Below are 22257 nucleotides of genomic sequence, written 5' to 3'. Positions count from 1 at the left end.
TTCAGTTTTCTGCACATTTTAATACACTAGAATAGGATGTTAAATGAAATATTTATTAAATGCAAAAAAGGTATGATATAATATTTTATTAAAGGATTATTATACTTAAGTTAAATATATGGAAAAATAATGGGGAAGTATACAGAAAAATTAAAACTAATTTTAATTTGTGTATATATACATAAAATTTCCACTGAAATTTTATAACAGTATATAGCCTTATTCCTGCTTTATATTTTGGCAGATTATTAGTAATTTCCATAATATTAGTATGGGGTAAGTATTTCTGACATAACACATGATCTTTGCCCCACATCATTTAACATTCTACAATTTAAACTAAATTGCATCATTATCCCTGGATTACCTTTGTTTCAGTCAATATATTTAACAATATTGATAACCAATGAATCACTTTTTTTTTTCCTGTGTATAAATGTGAGAACATTAGTACATATGCTGTGGGAGACATTATGATTTATTTCCTACATTGCTCCTTACTAGTTTTACTTATTTTTCCTTTATTTTATTGAGAAATTAGTACAAATTCATTCATAAAAAGGTATAAGCATAAACAAAAACAAAAGAAAAAGTTTAAAACTGTATAGCTACTTAAAATATTATGTATCTTTTGAGCATATTTTTATGAAAAAACAGATATAAAAATTGAAATTATATTATACACTATATTTTAAAAAATTTTCTCACTCAAATGATTTACATCAACCATGATTTTTTTTTTTTTGGTCTTTTTGTCCTTTTAGGGCCACAATCATGGTATAGGAGGTTCCCAGGATAGGGGTCAAATTGGAGCTGTAGCCACCGGCCTCCGCCAGAGCCACAGCAATGCCAGATCCGAGCTACATCTGTGACCTACACCATAGCTCATGGCAATGCTAGATCCTGATCCCGCTCAACAAGGTGAGGGATCAAACCTACAACCTCATGGTTTCTAGTCGGATTCATTTCCACTGCGCCATGAAGGGAACACCCCACATCAACCATAATTTTAATGGGTGTATCCCCATAATATGTAGACTGTAATTTTAATGGCTATAGATGATGGCATTGTACATATTCTAACCACATTAATAAGGTGAATATTTTAGTTGTTTCCATTTTTTTTTTTTGCCAAATTAAATAGAGCTTCCAATACATATAAATTTTCTATCTACCTATATATCTTTTTTCCTTTCCTAGTTATATTTTTTCATTAAAAGTATCTGCTTTTCTTTTTCTCTTCTTAGAATAAAAGAACTAGCAATTCATATACATATACAAAAATATTATAAAAAGCTTGAAAAGAGTATTCGAAAAATGCAGTCATTAAAATAATGTTATTATATATCTAAGATGTAATTTTAGTTTAAAAAAGGCAATGTTTTAATTACTTATGATCTGATTTTTCTAATAATCACTGACAATTAAACCTGATGTGTATAATGTAAATGTATACGTTTAGACAAAGGAAATATTTGGTTTTTAAGAAATACATGTTGAAACTCTAACAATTTTATAGATAGATAGATAGGTAAATAGATTGATGGAGGTAAATCTTTTTCTTTTGGATTTTATAGTTTAGTGGGCACAATGAATAATTTCACCAAATGGTATCAGCATCATGATAGGTAAGTGAAATGTGATTTACAATTACAGAGCAAGCATATTTATTCTAGCCTAAAGAGTCAGGAAAGGTGTCCCTAAGAAGAAAATTTTAAAATGAGATTTGATAAACATATAGGTAGGGGAAAATGCAGAGAAAAGGAAGGGCTTTAAAGGGTGAGAGAGATATCTGCAAACATCAGGTGTGGCAGCTGGAACAGGCCTTCTGAGTAATGAAGAAAATGAAATGAAGCAAAACAAAACAATTGGTATGTATAGGGTGTATAGCAAAGTGGATAAAGGTGGCAGAGACACATCTGGAAATGTGAACAAGATAATGCATGATGCATAAATAAGGCTATACAATCCAAGCAATTAATATAACAATAAAATAGATTATTTTTAATATTAATATTATCCCCTTTAATAGAAGCAGTGTAGATTCAACACACACACACACACACACACACACACACACACACACACTGCCCAATATAATAGAAATTTTTATGAGACCAACTCTGGCTTGTAAGACTTTGGTTCTTATACACTGTACCTGGTTGAATATTTTTAAGCTGAGAAATAACATTACTAGATATGTGATGCAGAAAAGTCAACTTTAGTATGGAAAATTGTTTGGAATATAGCAAGAGGGAATGGTTCATATAAGATATGATGAATTTCTGTACTGGCTCAGTATGGAAGTTTAAGGCGTTTCTGTACTGGCTCAGTGGAAATGAATCTGACTAGCATCCATGGGGATGCAGGTTCAATCCCTGGCCTCACTCAGTGGGTTAAGAATCCAACATTTCCGTAAGCTGTGGTGTAGGTTGCAGAATCAGTTCAGATTCCATGTTGCTGTGGTTGTGGCACAGGCTGGCAGCTGTAGCTCCAATTTGACCCCTAGCCTAGGAAACCCCATATCCTATGGGTGTGGCTCTAAACACACACACACACACACACACACACACACACACACACACACACACAGAGTGAATGAAACCAGGGAGGTAACCACAGAGATGGAGACCGATGGATTGGGAGGATATTTCAGAAAAGAAAAGGCTGAATATAATTTTTTTTAACACTGAGCTTGAAAGTGAAGGACAAATAAAATATAAATCCAAGTTCGTAATTTTTTCTACCATAAAAAATAGATTCAAATAGTCGATAATTCATTGGATAGAACAGGACACCAAAAAAATAGGTGGAGCCAGGATGGAATAGGAATTGTGAAGTGTATGATGGAAGAAATTAGGGTAGAGATAGGCTAGTAAAGACTCAAGTTGCAGAAGAGTCAGATTTGCAAAAATGTTAGGATATTTTCAAACTCAAAATTTCTGTGAATACATGATCCACCTGTATCTTTTAAATATTCAATGAACAACTTTCCACACTAGGACATTTACTTCTAAGATGGGGCCGAATTAGAAGAAAGGAAGATCATTTATGAGATGAATCCTGATACTTTCATCAAATTTTACATATAGCCAATAGAAAAAGCCCTGTGTGTTCTATATCATTTGAAATTTCAAATCAGTCTATAAAACATGTACATTAAAAAAATGAGAACATCATTGTTGAAAGATGTCATAAAATCATATAGGGAATAATCTATGAGATTAAAATTCTCTCTATGATTGGTTTCTCTGATGACCAAGCCTGTGCATCTGAAAACAATATTACATTGAAGACAGGTAAAATTTTAAAATTATGGTATACATCCTAAATTTATTATCATGCTAAGTGCAAAACTTCCCCACATGATTTCTTTGAGTTTAGTGATTTTAAATGTAATCAAGCATATATAACTATTTTACACTTCAAATCTAAACTCATGGATTTTTTTCTTGTTAATATACTAGAGGGTTAAATCATAGAAGCATTCTATTAAATATCTTGGGAGCACTGTTTGAAAAATATATTTTTATTTTAAATTTAGTCTCTCACAATGTGTAAGTATTTAAAAATTTGGAGAATGATAAAACTAAAATGTTTGGTCTCCCCACAGTGAAAAGATGACCATTGCAATCATCATTCCAGTGATATAATGTGGAGATAAAATGCTATTTGTCAAAATTATTTTTTCACCGTAATAACAATGCATATATTTATAGAACTCTTATTTTCTACCCTTCTGAAGCTTCACACTGACCAAGATAAAGGAGATGGAAATTTAAAATACATATTAACTGGAGATGGGGCTGGCAGTCTGTTCGTGATAGATGAAAATACAGGAGATATTCATGCAGCAAAGAAATTAGACAGAGAAGAAAAGTCCCTGTATGTTCTGCGTGCCAAGGCTATAGACAGAAAGACCGGGCGGCAGGTGGAGCCTGAATCCGAATTTATCATTAAAATCCATGATATCAATGACAATGAACCAAAATTCACAAAAGACTTATACACTGCCAGTGTTCCGGAAATGTCTGGAGTTGGTAGGTATTTGTTAATCCGTGTAAACTAAATTTTTATTTATTTTATGTTTGACTAAAGTAATTATTATGGACATATAGCTATAATGTGTGGTTTCTTTCAAGAGAAGAACTATTACTGAAACTATTATTTAGTGTTAGCTATCTCACTTCTAGTGATTTTCAACTGTATGTTTTTAATGTCTTTTGCTATTTTGTAAGTGATATTGAAGATGATAACTGAGAACAAGTATTCCATTGCATTTCAACCATCTTCACCCCTACTCAGCTACCATTCAAACGGCAGTCAAGTTGAATGTAACTTTTGCTTGAAATGAAAGGGATTTCAAATAGTGTCAGCAGTTTTAGACAGTTTTGCTTGCATTATTTTGCATAATAACAACTAATGCTTGCATTTGACAAATTTCTTTTGATCGTCTCATTTGATCATTGAAACAACTTCATGTGGTGAGCATGGGAAATAGAACTTTAAAATCCCATTCTGTTAATTAGAAACCTTGGATTCAGAAAGATTAAGTAATTGAATTAACATCAAATATACTGATAGCATAACAATGATATTTCGATTCTTTTTAATGTTATTTTATGTTCCACCAGTAATTGTTTATCATGGAAAACTAAAAGTAATTGTTTTGTTTTTTAAGGCTGCCTATAATTTTAGATGACATTTGTTATTATACAATGCTGTTTTCTGTATATGTAACTACATTTAGCTGTAATTATATGAAAGGATTAGATTTGTTAATGAGATGAGAACTAACGCTTAAATCATAGTATATTTCTAAAAAAATTCAGTGGCATAAACTTACTATAATATCCCAAATATGCAACTGATTTTCAAAATCTGATATTTAGTTGAATATTATTTCAAAAACAGTTACAAGCATATAACTCTGACATTACTGTAACTAATACATGGGTTTGTCTAAAATAATTTCTTAAAGAAAAAATTATCTTATGTCCACCTTTACTGAGTTATTGATGTTAAACACCTCTTAACTATGTGTGTCATCTAGCCATTAGAACTAAAAGTTTTAAAGAAGTTATTTCCTCTAACCTCAGAGGAAATCCCATCTGTCAGAGAAAAGTGCAGTTCTTCTGACTTTCCAGGAATTCATTCCAATAATATGACAGGGATTTATCAAATTAGATAGGAGTTCTATGAAATAAAAAAGCCTGGGATGAAATATGTCTGTGTCTGTGTGTTTGTTTTTAATTCTTTGAGGGGGGGCCACAGGTGCAGCATGTGGAAGTTCCCAGGATAGGGGTCAAATCTGAGCTACAGCTGCCGGCCTAAACCACCACTACAGCAATGCCAGATCCAAGGCACGTTTGTGACCTACACTGCAGTTTGTGGCAAAGCCAGATCCTTAACCCACTGAGTGGGGCCAGGGATCGAACCCGCATTTTCATGGATACTAGTCAGGTTCGTGACCACTGAGCCACAACGAGAATTCCTTTTTTTAATATTTTAAAATATCTGTTAGCCTGGTACAGTTCTATGAAAGTACTGGATTGGTCCATATAGGTTGATCAGTAGATTAATGTAGATATACATCATGTCATTTTGTGGGTTAATTATGACCTCCATTTCCGCTTCCTATTGATAAGCATTCTAAAGTAGTCTGGTTTTTGGATTAACATTCCTTTAACTGTGGTAAAACACTGTTGTTTTGTGTGTGTATGTGTGTGTGTGTGTGTGTTATCTTGCCAGATATTTTGACACTTAATAGTACAAAAACTTTCACTTATTCTTCTCCAAAAAGATATGATTAGACTTATGGGAATAAAAAGTATAATTAAGATGAAAGATATTTGAATATGATAAATTTTGATAATAATTGATTTAAATTTGTATAACTTAAATTTTGTAAAGCATTACTTCACAATTAAAAACAGAGTACTTAAAGTTTTAATGTGGCACAGAGGGCTAAAGATCTGGTGTTGTCAATATTGTGGCTCTGGTCACTGCTGTGGCACAGGTTATCAATACCTGGCCTGGAAAATTCCATATGCTATGAGTGCAGCTGAAAAAAAAAAAAAGAATATTTGTCAGAAAACATATATATATATTTAAATTGAAATAATCTGCATTTTCTTATATTATTTTGTGTTATTTAATAGGATATTATCTCTCAATCGGTATATTCTCATAATCTATACACTTAAAGATAGTCTTTCTCATCTGAAATATTAATAGAATCTACGTTCTATTAATAGTTTTCAAATACGTATTACTATCAGAACTAGACTAAGTGCTTCTCTTTTATTTTTTTAAAACCTTCACTTGTTCAATACCTATATTAAAATATAGAATATATGTTTACACATGGGAAAAGGCTTACACATTATCTTGTACAAAAAAAAAAAATCCTTCATATAAGGCAATCCAATTTATTTATGCTTTAAATTGTGGGCAATACAATTTCTCATTAACAGACCTTAAATATGAGAATTTGGGCCATTCCAATTACATTCCCTGCAATATAATTCTAAAAAAACTGAGGAAAGCATAAAAGAGGCAGCTGTACGACTCTGGTTGCAGACTTCAGTACAAATAAATTAAGAACTACAGGTACGAGGTTCCTGTCAGGATTTAGTGGAAACAAATCTGACTAATATCCATGAGGATGCAAGTTCGATCCTTGACCTTGCTCAGTGGGTTAAGGATCTGGTATTGCCATGAGTGGTTTAGGTCACAGATGTAGCTCAGATCTGGCTTGCTGTGGGTGCAGAACTAAAAAGACAAAAAAAAAAAAAAAAGAACTACAGGTAAATCTTGATCATATTTATAAAGTGTAGTTATTAATTTTGGTACTAATATTGATATTACTGCACTAATTGACTTCTCCTTGGCCCGCCCATAGACTTTGTATATGTATCTATTTTTAAACATAAATGTACATTTTTATAAGTATAATATATACATGGAAGATACTATACTTGGTTTAATTACCTCTTATAATAAATAAGTGAAATTGGGAGTTCCCGTCGTGGCGCAGTGGTTAACGAATCTGACTAGGAACCATGAGGTTGCGGGTTCGGTCCCTGCCCTTGCTCAGTGGGTTAAGGATCCGGTGTTGCCGTGAGCTGTGGTGTAGGTTGCAGACGCGGCTCGGATCCTGCGTTGCTGTGGCTCTGGCGTAGGCCGGTGGCTACAGCTCCGATTCAACCCCTAGCCTGGGAACCTCCATATGCCGCGGGAGCGGCCCAAAGAAATAGCAAAAAGACAAAAACAAACAAACAAACAAACAAATAAATAAATAAATAAGTGAAATTGAGCTCAAAAGAGTTAAACTGGCTTGCCCAAAAACTTAGACAACTTATTACTATACTAGTTTTAAAAAGAAAAAAAAAGTTAATAAAATGCAGAGCTAGCAGGATAATTTTAATACTGTAATATTTTTATCCACTATAAAATAATTATTATGCAAAATATTTTGAAAGCTTCTAATTTTATTAGATTTGTAGCAACTCCTCAAAAACAGCATTTTTATTATTTTATTCTTTTAATTCAAATTTCTCTCAATAAAATTAAATCCAAGTAACAGTAAGGGAAGGGAAGACTGCATATTACAATACTACAATAAGATTTATGTAATAATCATAATTTATATTATGTCTAAATAAAAAGTAGATTTATTTATATCCTGAAATTGTATTCTTCTTTTGTAACCCTCTTACCTAATTTAAAGTAAAATACAATTTAACATTCTACTTTTGCACATATGATTTTCTCTGCTGTTTCCTATGCAAATAACCATTTACAGAGAAATGTAAAGGGTGATACTTGGAAACTTTGTTATACATAGATAACCCATATAATATCACATCACATAATAATGCCTCTCTAAAGGAAGTAATGCCCAGTGATTTACTCTAAACTTATTTTTGTTGTATTAGAGATTTTAACTCAAAGAACTGAAAAACTATTATTAACTTTGGGGGTAAATGAAGTCAAAGAGAATAAAGTATAAATTCTTTATTCTCATTTTACTGGGCTTTCCAATGTTCTCCTTTATACTGTCCCCTTCCATTTGGTTATTTTTGTCTTCATATTTTGTCTTTCCTTTTTTCTCTCTCACAAAATCCTCTCCTTGCTTCTTCCCTCTGCCTCTGCTTCTTTTTGTCAGATTCATAAGCCATATTTCATTTTGGTTTTCAAAAATCATGTGTCCCCTCCCCCGCTACTTTTTAGTTAAAATCAAGTGACTTCAGGAGTTCCCATCGTGGCTCAGTGGTTAACGAATCTGACTAGGAACCATGAGGTTATGGGTTCGATCCCTGGCCTTGCTCAGTGGGTTAAGGATCAGGCATTAACGTGAGCTGTGGTGTAGGTTGCAGACGCAGCTCGGATCCTGCGTTGCTGTGGCTCTGGCCTAGGCTGGCGGCTGCAGCTCTGATTGGACCCCTAGCCTGGGAACCTCCATATGCCGCGGAAGCAGCCCTAGAAAAGGCAAAAAGACCAAAAAAAAAAAAAAAAAAAAAAAATCAAATGACTTCAATTGACTCTTGAAATCAGAAACACATTAGCATCTTCAACCCAGAACACAAAATCTGGATCATATATAAGGATATATAGTGAAAGAAAATGGGATACACTTTGATTTAGATATTTGTAGGAGATCCCTACATTTTATGTTTTCCATTTTTTGTGGCCATTCGACTTTGATTAAAGATTATCTATCAGCTATATTTGCATGCATTCATCTCCCTCATGGCAAATTCTTATTGTGTAATTTTGGTGGTCTCTCATTTTGGTGGGTATTTCCCTTAACTGGTCCCTCAAAAACTTACCCTCTCATATCATCCCCCTAAAAAAGAATCTGTATGTAATTTTTCACATATCACACAAACAACTCATCAAAGGATGCTTCATACCCTAATCTAGGCCCTTTCTTAGAGGTTCACCTCCTGTAAATTCAATTATGTGTCCAATCATATGTCCAGATAGGCCATTTAGTAAAGTATTTATTTTTTTATTTAAATTTTTATTATAGTTGATTTACAATGTTCTATCAATTTCTGCTGTACATCAAAGTGTCCCAATCTCTCTCTCTCTCACACACACACACACACACACACACACACACACTCTCTCTCTTTTTCTCATATTAACTTCAATCTTGTTCTTTCACAAGTGATTAGATATAGTTCCCTGTGCTATACAGTGGGATCTTGTTGTTTATCCATTCTAAGCATAATAGTTCTCATCATTAACCCCAAACTTGCAGTTCATTCTACTCCCTCCCTAGTACAGTGTTTAGAATGGACCGTCTTTCTTCAGACTGCTTAGGTTGAATCCCCTCCTGTCATCTACCAGGTGTGTGATCACGAGCAACCTCTTTGTGCCCCAAGGCCTACATCCCATGTTTATCATGAGGATAAAATAATGATACAAATCAAGTGCTGAAAACCCTGCCTAGACTATGTAAAGAATTTTATAAATGTTGTGACTCTCGTATGGCTTTGCACTAGAAACTCTGCTGGGGTTTAGAGAGAAAATATTGAACAAAAGCAGACCTAGCCCCTGCCTTTGGAGAGTTTGTATCACACCGGAAAACTTTTTATAGATAACAAATGATATAAATTTTGCTATTAGGGGTTCACTATATTTTACTTTATATTTAATAAAAATGTAAAATACTCATTTTAAATTACTTGAGAATAAACAAAACCATATAGCTCAGAAAATTTAGAGGTATGTAGAAATCAAAGTGGCATATTACTTTTTTGTCTTTATAAACAAATATTTATAAAATTAGTACAAAAACACATAAACCACTTTTTATCTAATTTTGATACTAAATAGTATTAACTGGGAGATGTCATTAAATTTACTAAAAACAGAAAACAAAATAGGAAAACACAGTAGTTCCTTTTGTGGAGCAGTAGAAACGAACCTGACTAGTATTCATGAGGAGGTAGGTTCAATCCTTGGCCTCACTCAGTGGGTTAAGGATCCGACATTGTGTGAGCTGTGGTATAGGTTGCAGACGCGACCCAGATCCCACATTGCTGTTGCTGTGGTATAGGCCAACAGCTGTATCTCCAATTTGACTCCTAGCCTGGGGACTTCCACATGCCATACCCGCAGCCCTAAAAAGCTAAGTAAGTAAGTAAGTAAATAAATAAATAAATGCATCCATTCCTTAAAGTTCAACACACTAGGTATTTCTTTTTCTCATTTTGCTATGAGAAATATCAATGATATGCTATTAGTGTTTATTAGTGTCTAACACCATTCTAATTACTACCATGATTCTGAGACAGAGGACAGTATTTTACATGGGTGTTTTAGCATTTCAGTCACATTATAGGATTGGTTTCCATTCTAAAAATTCTTTTTTTTTTTTAGGCCAAGTAATTTGGGGTAAGTTCAAAGATCACATACCTATTAATAAAGAGCAAATGATCAAAACCAACTTAACAAGAAAAAACATTATTAAATAGTATAGAAGAGTGTTTCTATCTGTGCCTGTAATAAACTGATAGCCACAATAAAAGAAAAATGAGAGTTTGGTAGCAAAAGAAATATCATAAAATTGATTAACTACTTGCATTTCACATCTCAGTTATGCTTAATAATTCATATTTCAAAGAATCCTCAAGTATGAAAACAATTCTTAATATAACTAATATATGTTCACATAGGGTTATATAAAAATAAATTTAAATCAGAAAACCACTTTGGTTGAACTTTTGAACATTATTGTGGGTTGGAAATCACTTTACAATTTTTGCTTTGGTCTAACTTGGACATGAGTGGGTGTTTTTTAAATGATAAAAGAGTACATCTAGGCCTGACTGAAATGCAGTGTGTCCTCATATAGGACATACCAATTTTGCTGCAGCTAAAGAGACAGAGGCCTCAAGAGGAAGAGCTCAAGTTTTCATTTTATGCTAATTAATTTTGAGAAAATATATACACGACTTGCAAATTCATATATTGGTATTCAAATACATTGATGGGAAATAAAGATGCCAGTTTAATCTTAGTGTGCAATACATTAGTTCTAGAATCTGCATAAGCTATTCTGCATAAGCTGCATAAGCTATAATTCTGCATAAGCTATAATGTTGGGAAACATTTTCTACAACTCAATTAGACAAGCTATGAGTGTGTAATATACGGAGAGTATTAAAGTAGATGACAGGGCCAATATGGAACCCACTCCTCCAAAATAATTTTAAAATCTTTGCAAGAATCATATTAATATTTTGAAAAATTGTGTATAATATACTAGAAAATGTCCTACAAACTCGTTTTGCTCAGGGGACACATGGTAGGCTTTAGTAATGGTACTTTTAGAATCATGCCTTGAAGCTTTGTGGAGTTCTACAAAATATAAGAAAAAAATCCATCAACATATTACATTATATTTAGCTCTGAAACCAAACCCTTTAAAACTCTTTTACATTTAAAAATAATGGTAGTGACAAAGTTAAGAGAAAATAATTTTATTTTTATAAAATAAATTAAACTAGGAGTAATCTTAAATTATAGTATTGCCTGTGACACAATTATACACTTTAACTTTGAATGGGTATACCACTGATTTACATCCATGTAGCAAATAACACATAGCATATCAATAAATATGTATGACCATGTTAACTACATTTTTTTAAAAGGCATGGACATTTAATAATCATGTATACCTGACACATCAAAAATTTTAGCAGTCAATTTTATGTCTTTTGTTTGTTTCTTTATAACAACACCACCTCTTTATTTTCATTAATTTACCATATAGATTAATTTATCAGACTGAAATGTAGCAGGAATGCTTTCAATGTTGGGTTTTCTTTGAACACACATTTCTAGTTAACAATAAATGTATTAACTGAAAATTGCATGTGCCCAGTACTCAGTGAAAAACTTTTGTGTCATAATATTTTCAACCAACTAAAAATTCAGTGCACTTTTTTCATTATATTCATCTTTATGATAAAATTTTTTGGATTTTAGCTCAGACAATATTATTAAGGAATATTTAAATTAAAAAATAAAATAGATCAGTAATTTTTTGAGCAGCATAATTTAAACAAATTTCTTGAAACTTATAACATGATCTAACACACCACACTTCCAGTATCATATTTTCAGAAAGACAGCTTCAAATTTATAAGTATTTAAGTGTCTGTGTTTGGGTGGGCATTCATGTAGGTACGTCTGTTATACAAGTGACTGCAACAGATGCAGATGATGCCAACTATGGAAACAGTGCCAAAGTGGTCTACAGCATATTGCAAGGACAGCCATATTTTTCAGTGGACCCAGAATCAGGTATCAACATTTAATAGTTGGTCTCTTTCTCATTATGTAATACATCTTGATGCACAATTAATTTACAGATTTATTTTTCTTTTTTTAAAAAGCTATCTATTAAGTATCACGTTTTTATTGACTCCTTACATTTATTCTATGAAAGCAAAATCAAATATTCTATCCATTTAAAAGCTTTGAACCCTTAAATTCCTTAGACTGCTATTTATTGAGTTTAAATTTATGGCTCTATATACAAAATTTTACAGAGATTCAAAACATTTTGTTTCCTAGGAAATATTCAAACAAAAAATGTAACAATCACCAAAATCAAACAAGTTTATTCATCTAAAGATTTTTGACTGAAGGTAATTTTTTAATCAAAATGATAATTAACTGACTTTGCAAAACTCCTTCCCTGAACAAGAGTCCATGAAATAATTTGTTTCCATTCTGTGACTTATGTTAAATTGGTTATGGATTGAAAGACTTTTTTAGGTACATTGACGTGTTATCATGTTTGTTTTGATTAACTTCTGTAAATGGATCTTGCATGGCTTCATTTTAAAATTCCTTGATTATATTACAAAATTTTTGTCTACTTTTTCCAAAAGGCATAATAAAAACTGCATTACCAGACATGAGCAGAGAAAATAGAGAGCAGTACCAAGTGGTTATACAAGCCAAAGACATGGGCGGCCAGATGGGAGGCCTTTCTGGAACCACCACAGTGAACATCACTCTGACAGACGTCAACAACAATCCTCCACGATTTCCCCAGAGTAAGGGAGGTTTCAGTGATCTTATGCGGAGAGTTTCTCAAACATACTACAAACAGTCCCATACTTTTACTGCTAGTTTCACTATTAGTTTATGCATAAAGCAAATACACAACCCTCACCCCCAAAGAATATCGCAATTTCCCACAAATTAAAAGTGACTATGATCATTTTCATCACGGAATAGGTAATGCAAAAAACAAGGAAATGAGGTTCTTTATGGCAATTTTAATTATCGTCTTCTACCTTTTGAAGAGATATAAAATTTCCCAGACTACTTTTCCTCTTATCTCTTTCCTGGCTAGGAGCATGGACTCTCAAGTCTGACCACCTGGATTCAAATACCATGCCTGTCACTCTTTTTGTTTGTACATCAAAATTATAACCCCTTACAATTAATTATAATACCTTACTTAACAATTCTAAAACACAAGGTTGTTGATGTTTTAATATCTATGAAATCAGATACTAAAGTAAAATTAATGCAAGTTGATTTAACTGGTCAGGTTTTTCTTGCTTATGAGCCCATAGCATTGGGATATACCTTGTTTGTATGGCATCAGAGACATATTAAAATTTGCTGGTATCTGTTACCTACTTGTGAAGATTAAATCAATCAACAGCCTTTTAGTTGTTTCTGTTTTTAGGGATGTATTTGAAACCAGGGATTCTTTGCATGCCATGAGGTCCTACAAAAACAGACTCTGACTCTCTGCTGAAAATGTTTCCATTTCACAGCAAATAAAATTATAAGGGGCCCTATCCTGAAATGTTCTGTTAAGGGCTTGCAAATTTAAATTTATAAAATTAACTCCAACACAGAAAAGCATTAATCAAACTTGAAATCTTGATGGTATAATTCTGGATAGTGGGCATATTGCGTATGATAAATGTTAAAAAATAAAGTCTGCTGCGAATATGAATATTAAGCCTAATTAACATAAAACAAACTTTGCATTCTGTTTCCTTAACTATAAAACAAAAGAGTATAATTTGATGACTTCTCAAATGACTTGCTACTCTGTAATTCTATGATCTATTATAATCTTAGTAGAAGTTTTGGAATCATAGTAGCAATAGTAAAAAATGTTCTTGAACTAAGAACTGGGCTAAGCATGTTAAAGATATAATTTCATGCAATCTTCATAACAAACCTAAAAGTTAATTGCTGTCATCATCTATAGACAATAAAATTAAGGGCTAGAGAATTTAACTAAATTTTCTAGTGATAAGAACTCAAATTCAGGGTAGTTGGATTTAGAAATCCCTCTTCTTAACCGCCAAGCAAATTGGAATCAGACAGACCAGGAAGTCAGACTTAGCTTTTCCTTCTGCTTTTCCCAGTTTTACAGGATGATTTCCTTGAGCCCTATTTCTGAGAATAATATACCTACATGGGTCATATGAGGAATAATGTCAGAATATAATAAATTTAATAAATTAAATTCTTACTATATAGATTTCAACACATTAAAGGTTTAAAAACATTTCTAACTTTCATTTTTAAAAAGTTTGTCCTATTATCTCTTGAATAAACCATCACAAACAAAAATGCTTTCATGCACGGTACAATGTAATATGATTGGCTGAAACTGCAGGAGACAGAAGGTTCATATCTCACTTAAAGACATTAACAAGAAAAAAAAAAGAAGTCAATGTGTATAGATTTATTTTTTTCTATCTTTGAGTTAGAATATAAGAATAAATGTGTGTTCTTTAAAATAATTTAGTGTATATAAAAAAGCGTAATGACTATGTTGAAAGCTCTGTATCAGTAGGAAAAAATTGTCTTTTTGTGTCCTCTTAAGCCAAAAGTTCTACATTCTAATATCAGGACTACCATCTATTATCTAAATAACCTTGAGACATTCACTTAATCTTTCTGGAATGTAAATTTCTCATCTACAAAATGAGAGTTTTCTGCCTTTACAAATTATTTTTCCAGCTCAATAAATCTACAACTTTTGACAGCTTACAATTCAATATAATGAAAAACTGACCAGATCTAAAATTAATTTACTTAAGTAAAAAAGGCAAAGGAAATGAAATATTTTTGTTATCTAAAGATGAAATGTCAAAACAGCTTTGATTTAATTTTCAGGTATGTATCAATTTCATTCTCCTGAGTCTGTACCTCTTGGAACTCATCTTGGAAGGATAAAAGCCAATGACCCTGATTTGGGGGAGAATGCTGAGATGGAATACAGCATTGCTGAAGGAGAAGGAGCAGACATGTTTGATGTCATCACTGACAAGGATACCCAGGAAGGGATTATAACTGTCAAACAGGTTTCTTCTCACTGTCTTCATTTTTTCATTGAGCACTTTATAATTTATTTTTAATTTTCAGGGAAGAAAAGCATAGGACTTATTTCTCCCATCCTTTACATGGTGTCTGTCCTTCATATAAGTAGGAATAGTTGTGATTTCACTTTTCAAATAAGTTAAGCATCTTCATCACTGACACTTAAATGTTGATATAAAACCTCAATTGCTTGTGCATATAATAGACAACCATCAAAGTAGGTTAAAATACTCTCAAAAGTCTGTGTTTTGTTTCTCCATGCCAGAAAAAAAGGGCATGCAGCCATCACATTATTTCATGCACTTTTCAAAATACATATATTGTTAAATGTTATGGTTTATTCAAATACATGAAGTCTGAATATGCTATGTGTTTTATGTTGGATTTCTTGATTTTTAATGAGGTGTAGGAGAACATTATAAATGTTATATAGACTAGTTCAACTAAATATTAATTTATATCATCCTGATTTCCCTGCTTTCATTCACATCTTGCTTCCGCAGTGTTCAGATTAATCAAAGATACATATATTTAAAAAAAAAAAAAAAAAACACCAGCTTTAGAAACACAGGGCCTAAGCAAGCAACTTCTATGAATAGCTTGCTAAAACTCAACTTTATATTTCTACTGATTTAAACTTTGTGTAACTTATAATAATAATAATAATAAATAGTAAAAATAAATTACCTATGTACTTATTAGATAACGGTTAATTTACCTGTAACCATCAAAATGAAAAATTCATTACTAAGTGGGACTCAATGTCTATACTATAATACTCAGTCACTCTCTATAAATGTTAGGCAAAACAAATATTTACTAATTTATTTGATATACCCATGAAGCAATACTTGGCAAAGTTATTTAACCAGAATTACTGGTACTATTAAAAGAGGTGGTTATTAAATTTTGAAATTGTCTTCATTGTTACATCTGCTATATATTAATTTTTCTTATTTCATTTAATTTCAGAATTTAGACTTTGAAAGCAAAATGTTGTACACTTTAAAAGTGGATGCAAGTAACACTCACCCTGATCCACGATTCCTACACCTGGGACCGTTCAAAGACACAGCTGTGGTCAAAATATCTGTAGAAGATATAGATGAGCCTCCTGTGTTCAGTAAAATTTTTTACCTGATCGAAGTAGATGAAGATGTAAAGGAGGGCAGCATCATTGGACAGGTCACAGCGTATGACCCAGATGCCATGAACAATTTAATAAAGTAAGTATTTCAAGAAAATTTAAGTTTGCAGAAAAATAATAACCACACTATTTACAAGCTGTATGCCAAAAAACAAAAACCCACAATGTTATGATCAAGTACAGTTATAAGATAAAACTCTTCCATAGCATAGACTCTTAGCTGGGCTAAAAGTATCTTGTAAATGCTCTGGATAGAGTATTTCATTTGACTCTTGTCACACTTTACAAAGTAGCTCCTGTTACTATATCTTTTTGCAGATGATAAAGCTAAAGCACTGAAGACTTACATAACTTGCCAAACAGTTACTGGCAAAGCTGGGTTTGAGGAGCATGTTGTCTGGCTCCTGATTCTATGATTTTAATCCATTAGTTGTAGATGATTCTTTTTTATTTATTTTTCTTTTTTTCTTTCTAGGACTGCAGGTGAGGCATATGGAAGTTCCCAAACTAAGGGTCACCTTGGAGCTGCAGCTGCCTGCCTATGCCACAGCCACAGCAAAACAGGATCTGAGCCGTGTTTGCCACCTACATCGCAGCTCACTGCAACATGGGATCCTTAACCCACTGAGCGAGGCCAGGGATCGAACCTGTGTACTTATGGATACTAGTTGGGTTTTTTACCACTGAGCCACAATGGGAACGCCTATGTGGATGTGACTCTTGTCTCATTATTCTTGGATACATCATAGCTCAAATAATAGATGGTCTAAACAAATCATTTAGAAAAAAATATTCTTCTGGAAAGGCTCCTAAGAGATACCTTGAAAACTGTCAAAATACTTTCTATTGAAAGGTAGTCCCAGACCCAGTGCATATCAACATTTTGGAGAAAAAAAAATATCAATTATATTATACTAAGAACTCAGAGAGTTGGTAAAGAGAGTAATGATATTTGAGAATGGTGAAACTGTTAAACCTAGTATAGTATTCTTCAGTAAAGTGCAATAATTTCTCAAAAGTTTAAATGCTCTCAAATATGCCACAAACTGAATAAGTGATTCCTATTCATGGTGTTTAAGGAGACTACAAAATAGATGTAAGATAAATGGATGAATAGGATGGGGAATGAAGATGGGAAAATGTGTCAAAGACGTAGAGGCTAAAGACATAAATAATAGGTTATCTATTAATGCGTGGCTAAAATGCCTACAATTATGCTTTATTTAAAATTAATTTTTAATTAAGGAAAATAAACAATTAAATTATTATTGGAAATGCCCAAATTTCCTAGAATTTATGTCATACATAGAAAATTAATGAGCACAGTATTTAATATATAACTATTAAATTTGGTTTAAGATGTAATAACTAGTCAAGTGTTAATTTACAAAGCAATATTTGTTGCACTAAACATATCCTAATGAATATTTAATTTCTTGGTCAATTAATGTATTATTAAATAAACAATTCATGAAATTTTAATCTGCAGTTAATACTTCAAGTTTAGCTTGAAATATTTGGTATATTTTAATTAGACTTCATTTAACCTTCTCTTTTAAATAAATGTTAGGGTTCAAATTATGTATATTTAATATTGTTCAACATTAATTTTAAAAGATGAGTCATAATGATGCCAATACACAGAAGATTATTTTACTCTAACAATATTGTATCGGCATACAGAAATGCATTAAACTCATAAAATGAAAAAACAAAATTCATAAAATTAAATGAACAAGTAATCTAGTTTTCCAATGGCCTAGACATACATACTAGCATGTTTATATCCAAAATAATGTTTGATCAGGCCACTCAAGATAGGTGTTCTCTTGCCCTCTGTACATACCCTGCTCAACCAATTCCTGCTTCACTTACACCTTACTCACCTCACTCACCTACCTACATACTTGCTCCATTCCTTCTAGTGACTGTTCTATTCTTTAAATCAGAACATCCCCACCATGATAGCTTATCAAAGGACAGTGAGGGGAGTGTCCCTCTGCTAGTTTCCCTAGTAACCCATGAGCCAATGCGAACTCAATACCTACTGGTAGCCTACCCCTCCCTCCTCCACCCCAGCAAAGACTTCTGCCGTGTCCTGCCTGCCATCTACTCCACATAGTGGGGTGTTGCTCCAGGACCTTGCTTCAGAAGTGTAAGCTCCCCCATCCATTAAACCATTGATGTCTTTGTTACTGACTCCAGGCTCTTTTTACAATCTTTTGGTACCAGGATGATGCTGGTCTCTTGGTATGTATTTGGAAGTATTCATTCCTCTTTAATTTTTTGGAATAGTTTGAGAAGGATAAGTGTAAACTCTTCTATATATGTTTGATAGAATTCATTGTGAAGACTCCTGGTCCTGGACTTTTGTTTGTTGAGCATACCATAAGATTGTGTTTACCATGAGGTATATATATAGTAATCCATACATTTATGACTACACACACACACACACACACACACACGTGATTTTTTTTAAGTCACAGATCTCTTAAGTTCAAACATTTTAACAACCATGCACTTTTTCTCCCTAGTTCCCCTCCACATTTACTATTTTTGACATCCAATTTTACACATTTTTGTTTTGCATATCCCTTAACTACTTATTGTGTATATTGCTGATTTTACTACTTTTGTCTTTTAATCTTCCTACTAGCTTTATACATGGTTGATTTACCCACTTTACTGTAAACTTGCCTTCACCAATGAGATCTTCCTTTGGTAACTTTCATATTTCTAGTTCTGCTTTTCTTTTTTCACTTAGAGAAGTCTCTCTAACTTTTCTTAAAAAGCTGTTTGGTCTCTTTAACTCTGTAAAACTTCTGATGTCGCCAACAAATCTGGATAATACCTTACCAAAGTATTCCTGCTTTTGGGTTCCTCCTTTAAATCACTGTGTAACTAACTCCCTTCTGGCCTGAAGTTTCTGTTGAAATGTCAACTGAGAGCTGTATGGGGACTCCCTTGTATGTAACTTGTTGCTTTACCCTTGCTGCTTTTAATATTCTCTATCTTTAATTTTTGCTGTTTTAATTACAGTATGTCTTGGCATGATCCTCTTTGGGTTGACCCTGTTTTGGACTCTGGCCTGAATGCCTATTTCCTTTCTCAAGTTAGGAAAGTTTTCTGCTATTATGTCTTCAGATGTGTTCTCTGCCTCTGTTATTTATTTTCCTTTTGGACCCAAAAATATAAATCTTAGTATGCTTAATGTTGTACCAGAGGTCTCTTTTATTTTTATTCTTTTTTTTCTTTTTGCTGATCAGCTTTAGTGATTTCTATTACTCTGTCTTACAGTTCACTGTTCCATTCCTCTGTATCATCTAATCTGTTGATTACTTCTAGTGTATATTTTATTTGGGTTATTGTATTCTTCATCTCTTTTTGCTTCTTCCTTATATTTTAACTCCTTATTAAAAATTTCTAACCTCTTACCATGTTCATCCAATCTTCTCTCAAGTTCTTTGAACATTTTATAATAATTACTTTGAATTCTTTATTGTATGAATTACTTATCTCTATTTCACTTCTTCTTGTGGGGTATTATCTTGTTCCTTCATTTGGAATGTATTGCCTAATTTTGCTTAATTTGCTGTTTTTATTTCTATGCATTTGGTAAGTTGGTTATATTTTCTTATCCTGGAGAGGTGGTATTTTGTGAAATCCTATGCATCCCAGCAGTGCATTCCTCTCTGGTCACCATGGATATATCCCCAGGGGTGCCCCCATGTGGCCCGCATGGGTCCTTCTGTTAAAGCAGGCTGAGTATTGTGGGTGGTCTGTAGGAGTGGTTGGCCCCAGGTCTAGCAGGTTGACAGGCCCTTCCCTGTGTGGCGGCTGCAAGCTGCTGGGTCTCAAGAGGAAGAGTCACAAAGTGGCTTGGCTGTGGGGCCCTGGAGATCCCTGGGCTAGTGCTGACCCATTGCTGGGCAGAGCTGGGTTCTGAATTTGGTGATTGTGATGACAGGGGTCCTGAATCAACTATCAGCCTGTTCTTGTGTGGAGTTAAGTCCCAGGGGATCCTTGGACTGATGTTTGTGGGTGAGGCCAGGTTCTGGGTCTAGTTCTGGCCACTGGCGAGCAGTGCTGGGTCTTAGAGTCTCTGGCTGCAGGGTCTAGAGATCAGAGAGCTAGTGTCAGCCTGCTAGTAGGTGAAACATCAGCACTGTGATGTTTCAGGTCAAACAGCTATCCAGGTGAGAATGCAGACTTAGCCACCAGCAAGCTGGCTGTCATAAGTTCCTCCAAGTCCACAGCATTCCTGAGACCATACCCTGCCGACCAGAGGGCGGGACATAACTGCATCTACCAGCAAGACAACACAAACTATTGGGTTCTACTTCCAGAGACCTTGGGACCCAGCTCTACCTGGGTGGGCAGGCACTAGCCTAGGACAGGCCTCATCAACCAGTGGGGAAGGCATCAGCCCCAGGGCACCCTGTGGGCCCCAGCCCCACAGATTTGCAAATGTTTCCTCAACAAGTCAGTGGATTATATATCCATTTCCTTAAAGTAACTTTCAAAGAGCAAAATTTCTCAATTTTAATAAAATCCAGTTATTAAATCTTGAATTTATGGTTCAAACTTTTATTTTCTAACATAGAAAGCACTGGCTGATCCTAAGATTCTCATTCTATTTTTTCATCTAGGAGATTTATTATTTTTAGTATTATATCTATGATCCATTTTAAATTGTTTTTATATAGTGTGAGATATAGACTGAAATTTTATTTTTCTTTTATGTATATGGATGCCCAATGTTTCCACCCCTGTTAGTTACAAAGACTATAGTCTTCATTGAACGAATTTTGTACCTTCGTCAAAATTCAATTGTTTACATAAGTATGGCTCTAACTCTGGACTCTCTCTTTGATTCCAATTATGTATTTATCTATGTTTATAAAAATAACACAGTTGCAGAGCTGTACAAAAAGTCTTCAAATTAGGTAGTATTTATCATTTATCTTATTTTTTCATTCCTGAAGTTGTTTGGTAATTCTAGGCCCTTTACATTTGCACATATCAACTGCTACAAAAGAGCCTGTTGAAGTACTGATTAGGATTTTGTTGCATCCATTGACCAACATAGGCAGAATTGATAATATCTTAATGATACTGAATATATTACTCCTTATACAATGTGTATTTCTCCACTCATGGAGGGTTTTTTTAGGCATGTTTTGTGGTTTTATGTCTACATATCAAAAACATATTTTATATTTTTATAATTTTATTGCACTGCCAAGAACTGCCAGAAATTATAAAAGCAGAAGTCCTTGCCTTCCTCCTAATCTTATGAAAAAATCAGTTTGTCATCATTAAGTATGATGCTGTTAACCTATTTCTGCTTTTGTATTTAAAATATGTTTCTTATAAGAAGCATACACTTGTTCTGCTTTATTGCACAACCTAACACTCTTTGCCTTTAACTGTAATGTTTAAATCATGTACATTTAATGTGAGTATTAATACTAAGTTTAATTTATTATTTTGCTGTTTATATTTGAATTGCTCTATCTTCCTTACTTTCTGCCTCCTTTGAATTGATACTGTATTTTATTTTGCAGTCCTTTTTACTTCCTTTTTTTAATGCTTCCTTTTTTTTTAATGCTACCACTGTTTTTTGTTTTTTTGTTTTTGGGTTTTTTTGTTGTTGTTTTTTTTTTGCTGGATATAGAATTTTAGGTTGAGAGTGGTAGTTTTTTTCTAGCTCTATA

General features: G+C 33.2%; 1 protein-coding gene across 1 annotated transcript in view; it reads left to right on the top strand.

Moving 5' to 3' along the window:
• Positions 1-22257, top strand: part of CDH9 (cadherin 9) — a 137788-nt gene that overhangs the window by 91599 nt on the left and 23932 nt on the right. The window contains exons 3-7 of the mRNA XM_021076628.1: positions 3746-4040; positions 12208-12327; positions 12921-13088; positions 15187-15374; positions 16363-16616. Coding sequence (XP_020932287.1) covers positions 3746-4040; positions 12208-12327; positions 12921-13088; positions 15187-15374; positions 16363-16616 — 1025 coding nt within the window. The remainder of the gene's footprint in view (positions 1-3745; positions 4041-12207; positions 12328-12920; positions 13089-15186; positions 15375-16362; positions 16617-22257) is intronic.

The sequence above is a fragment of the Sus scrofa genome, chromosome 16, assembly GCF_000003025.6.
Source record: "Sus scrofa isolate TJ Tabasco breed Duroc chromosome 16, Sscrofa11.1, whole genome shotgun sequence".
Taxonomy (NCBI): Eukaryota; Metazoa; Chordata; class Mammalia; order Artiodactyla; family Suidae; genus Sus; species Sus scrofa.
Note: the sequence above shows the minus strand (reverse complement) of the source record. Positions and strands in the feature narration are given on the sequence as shown.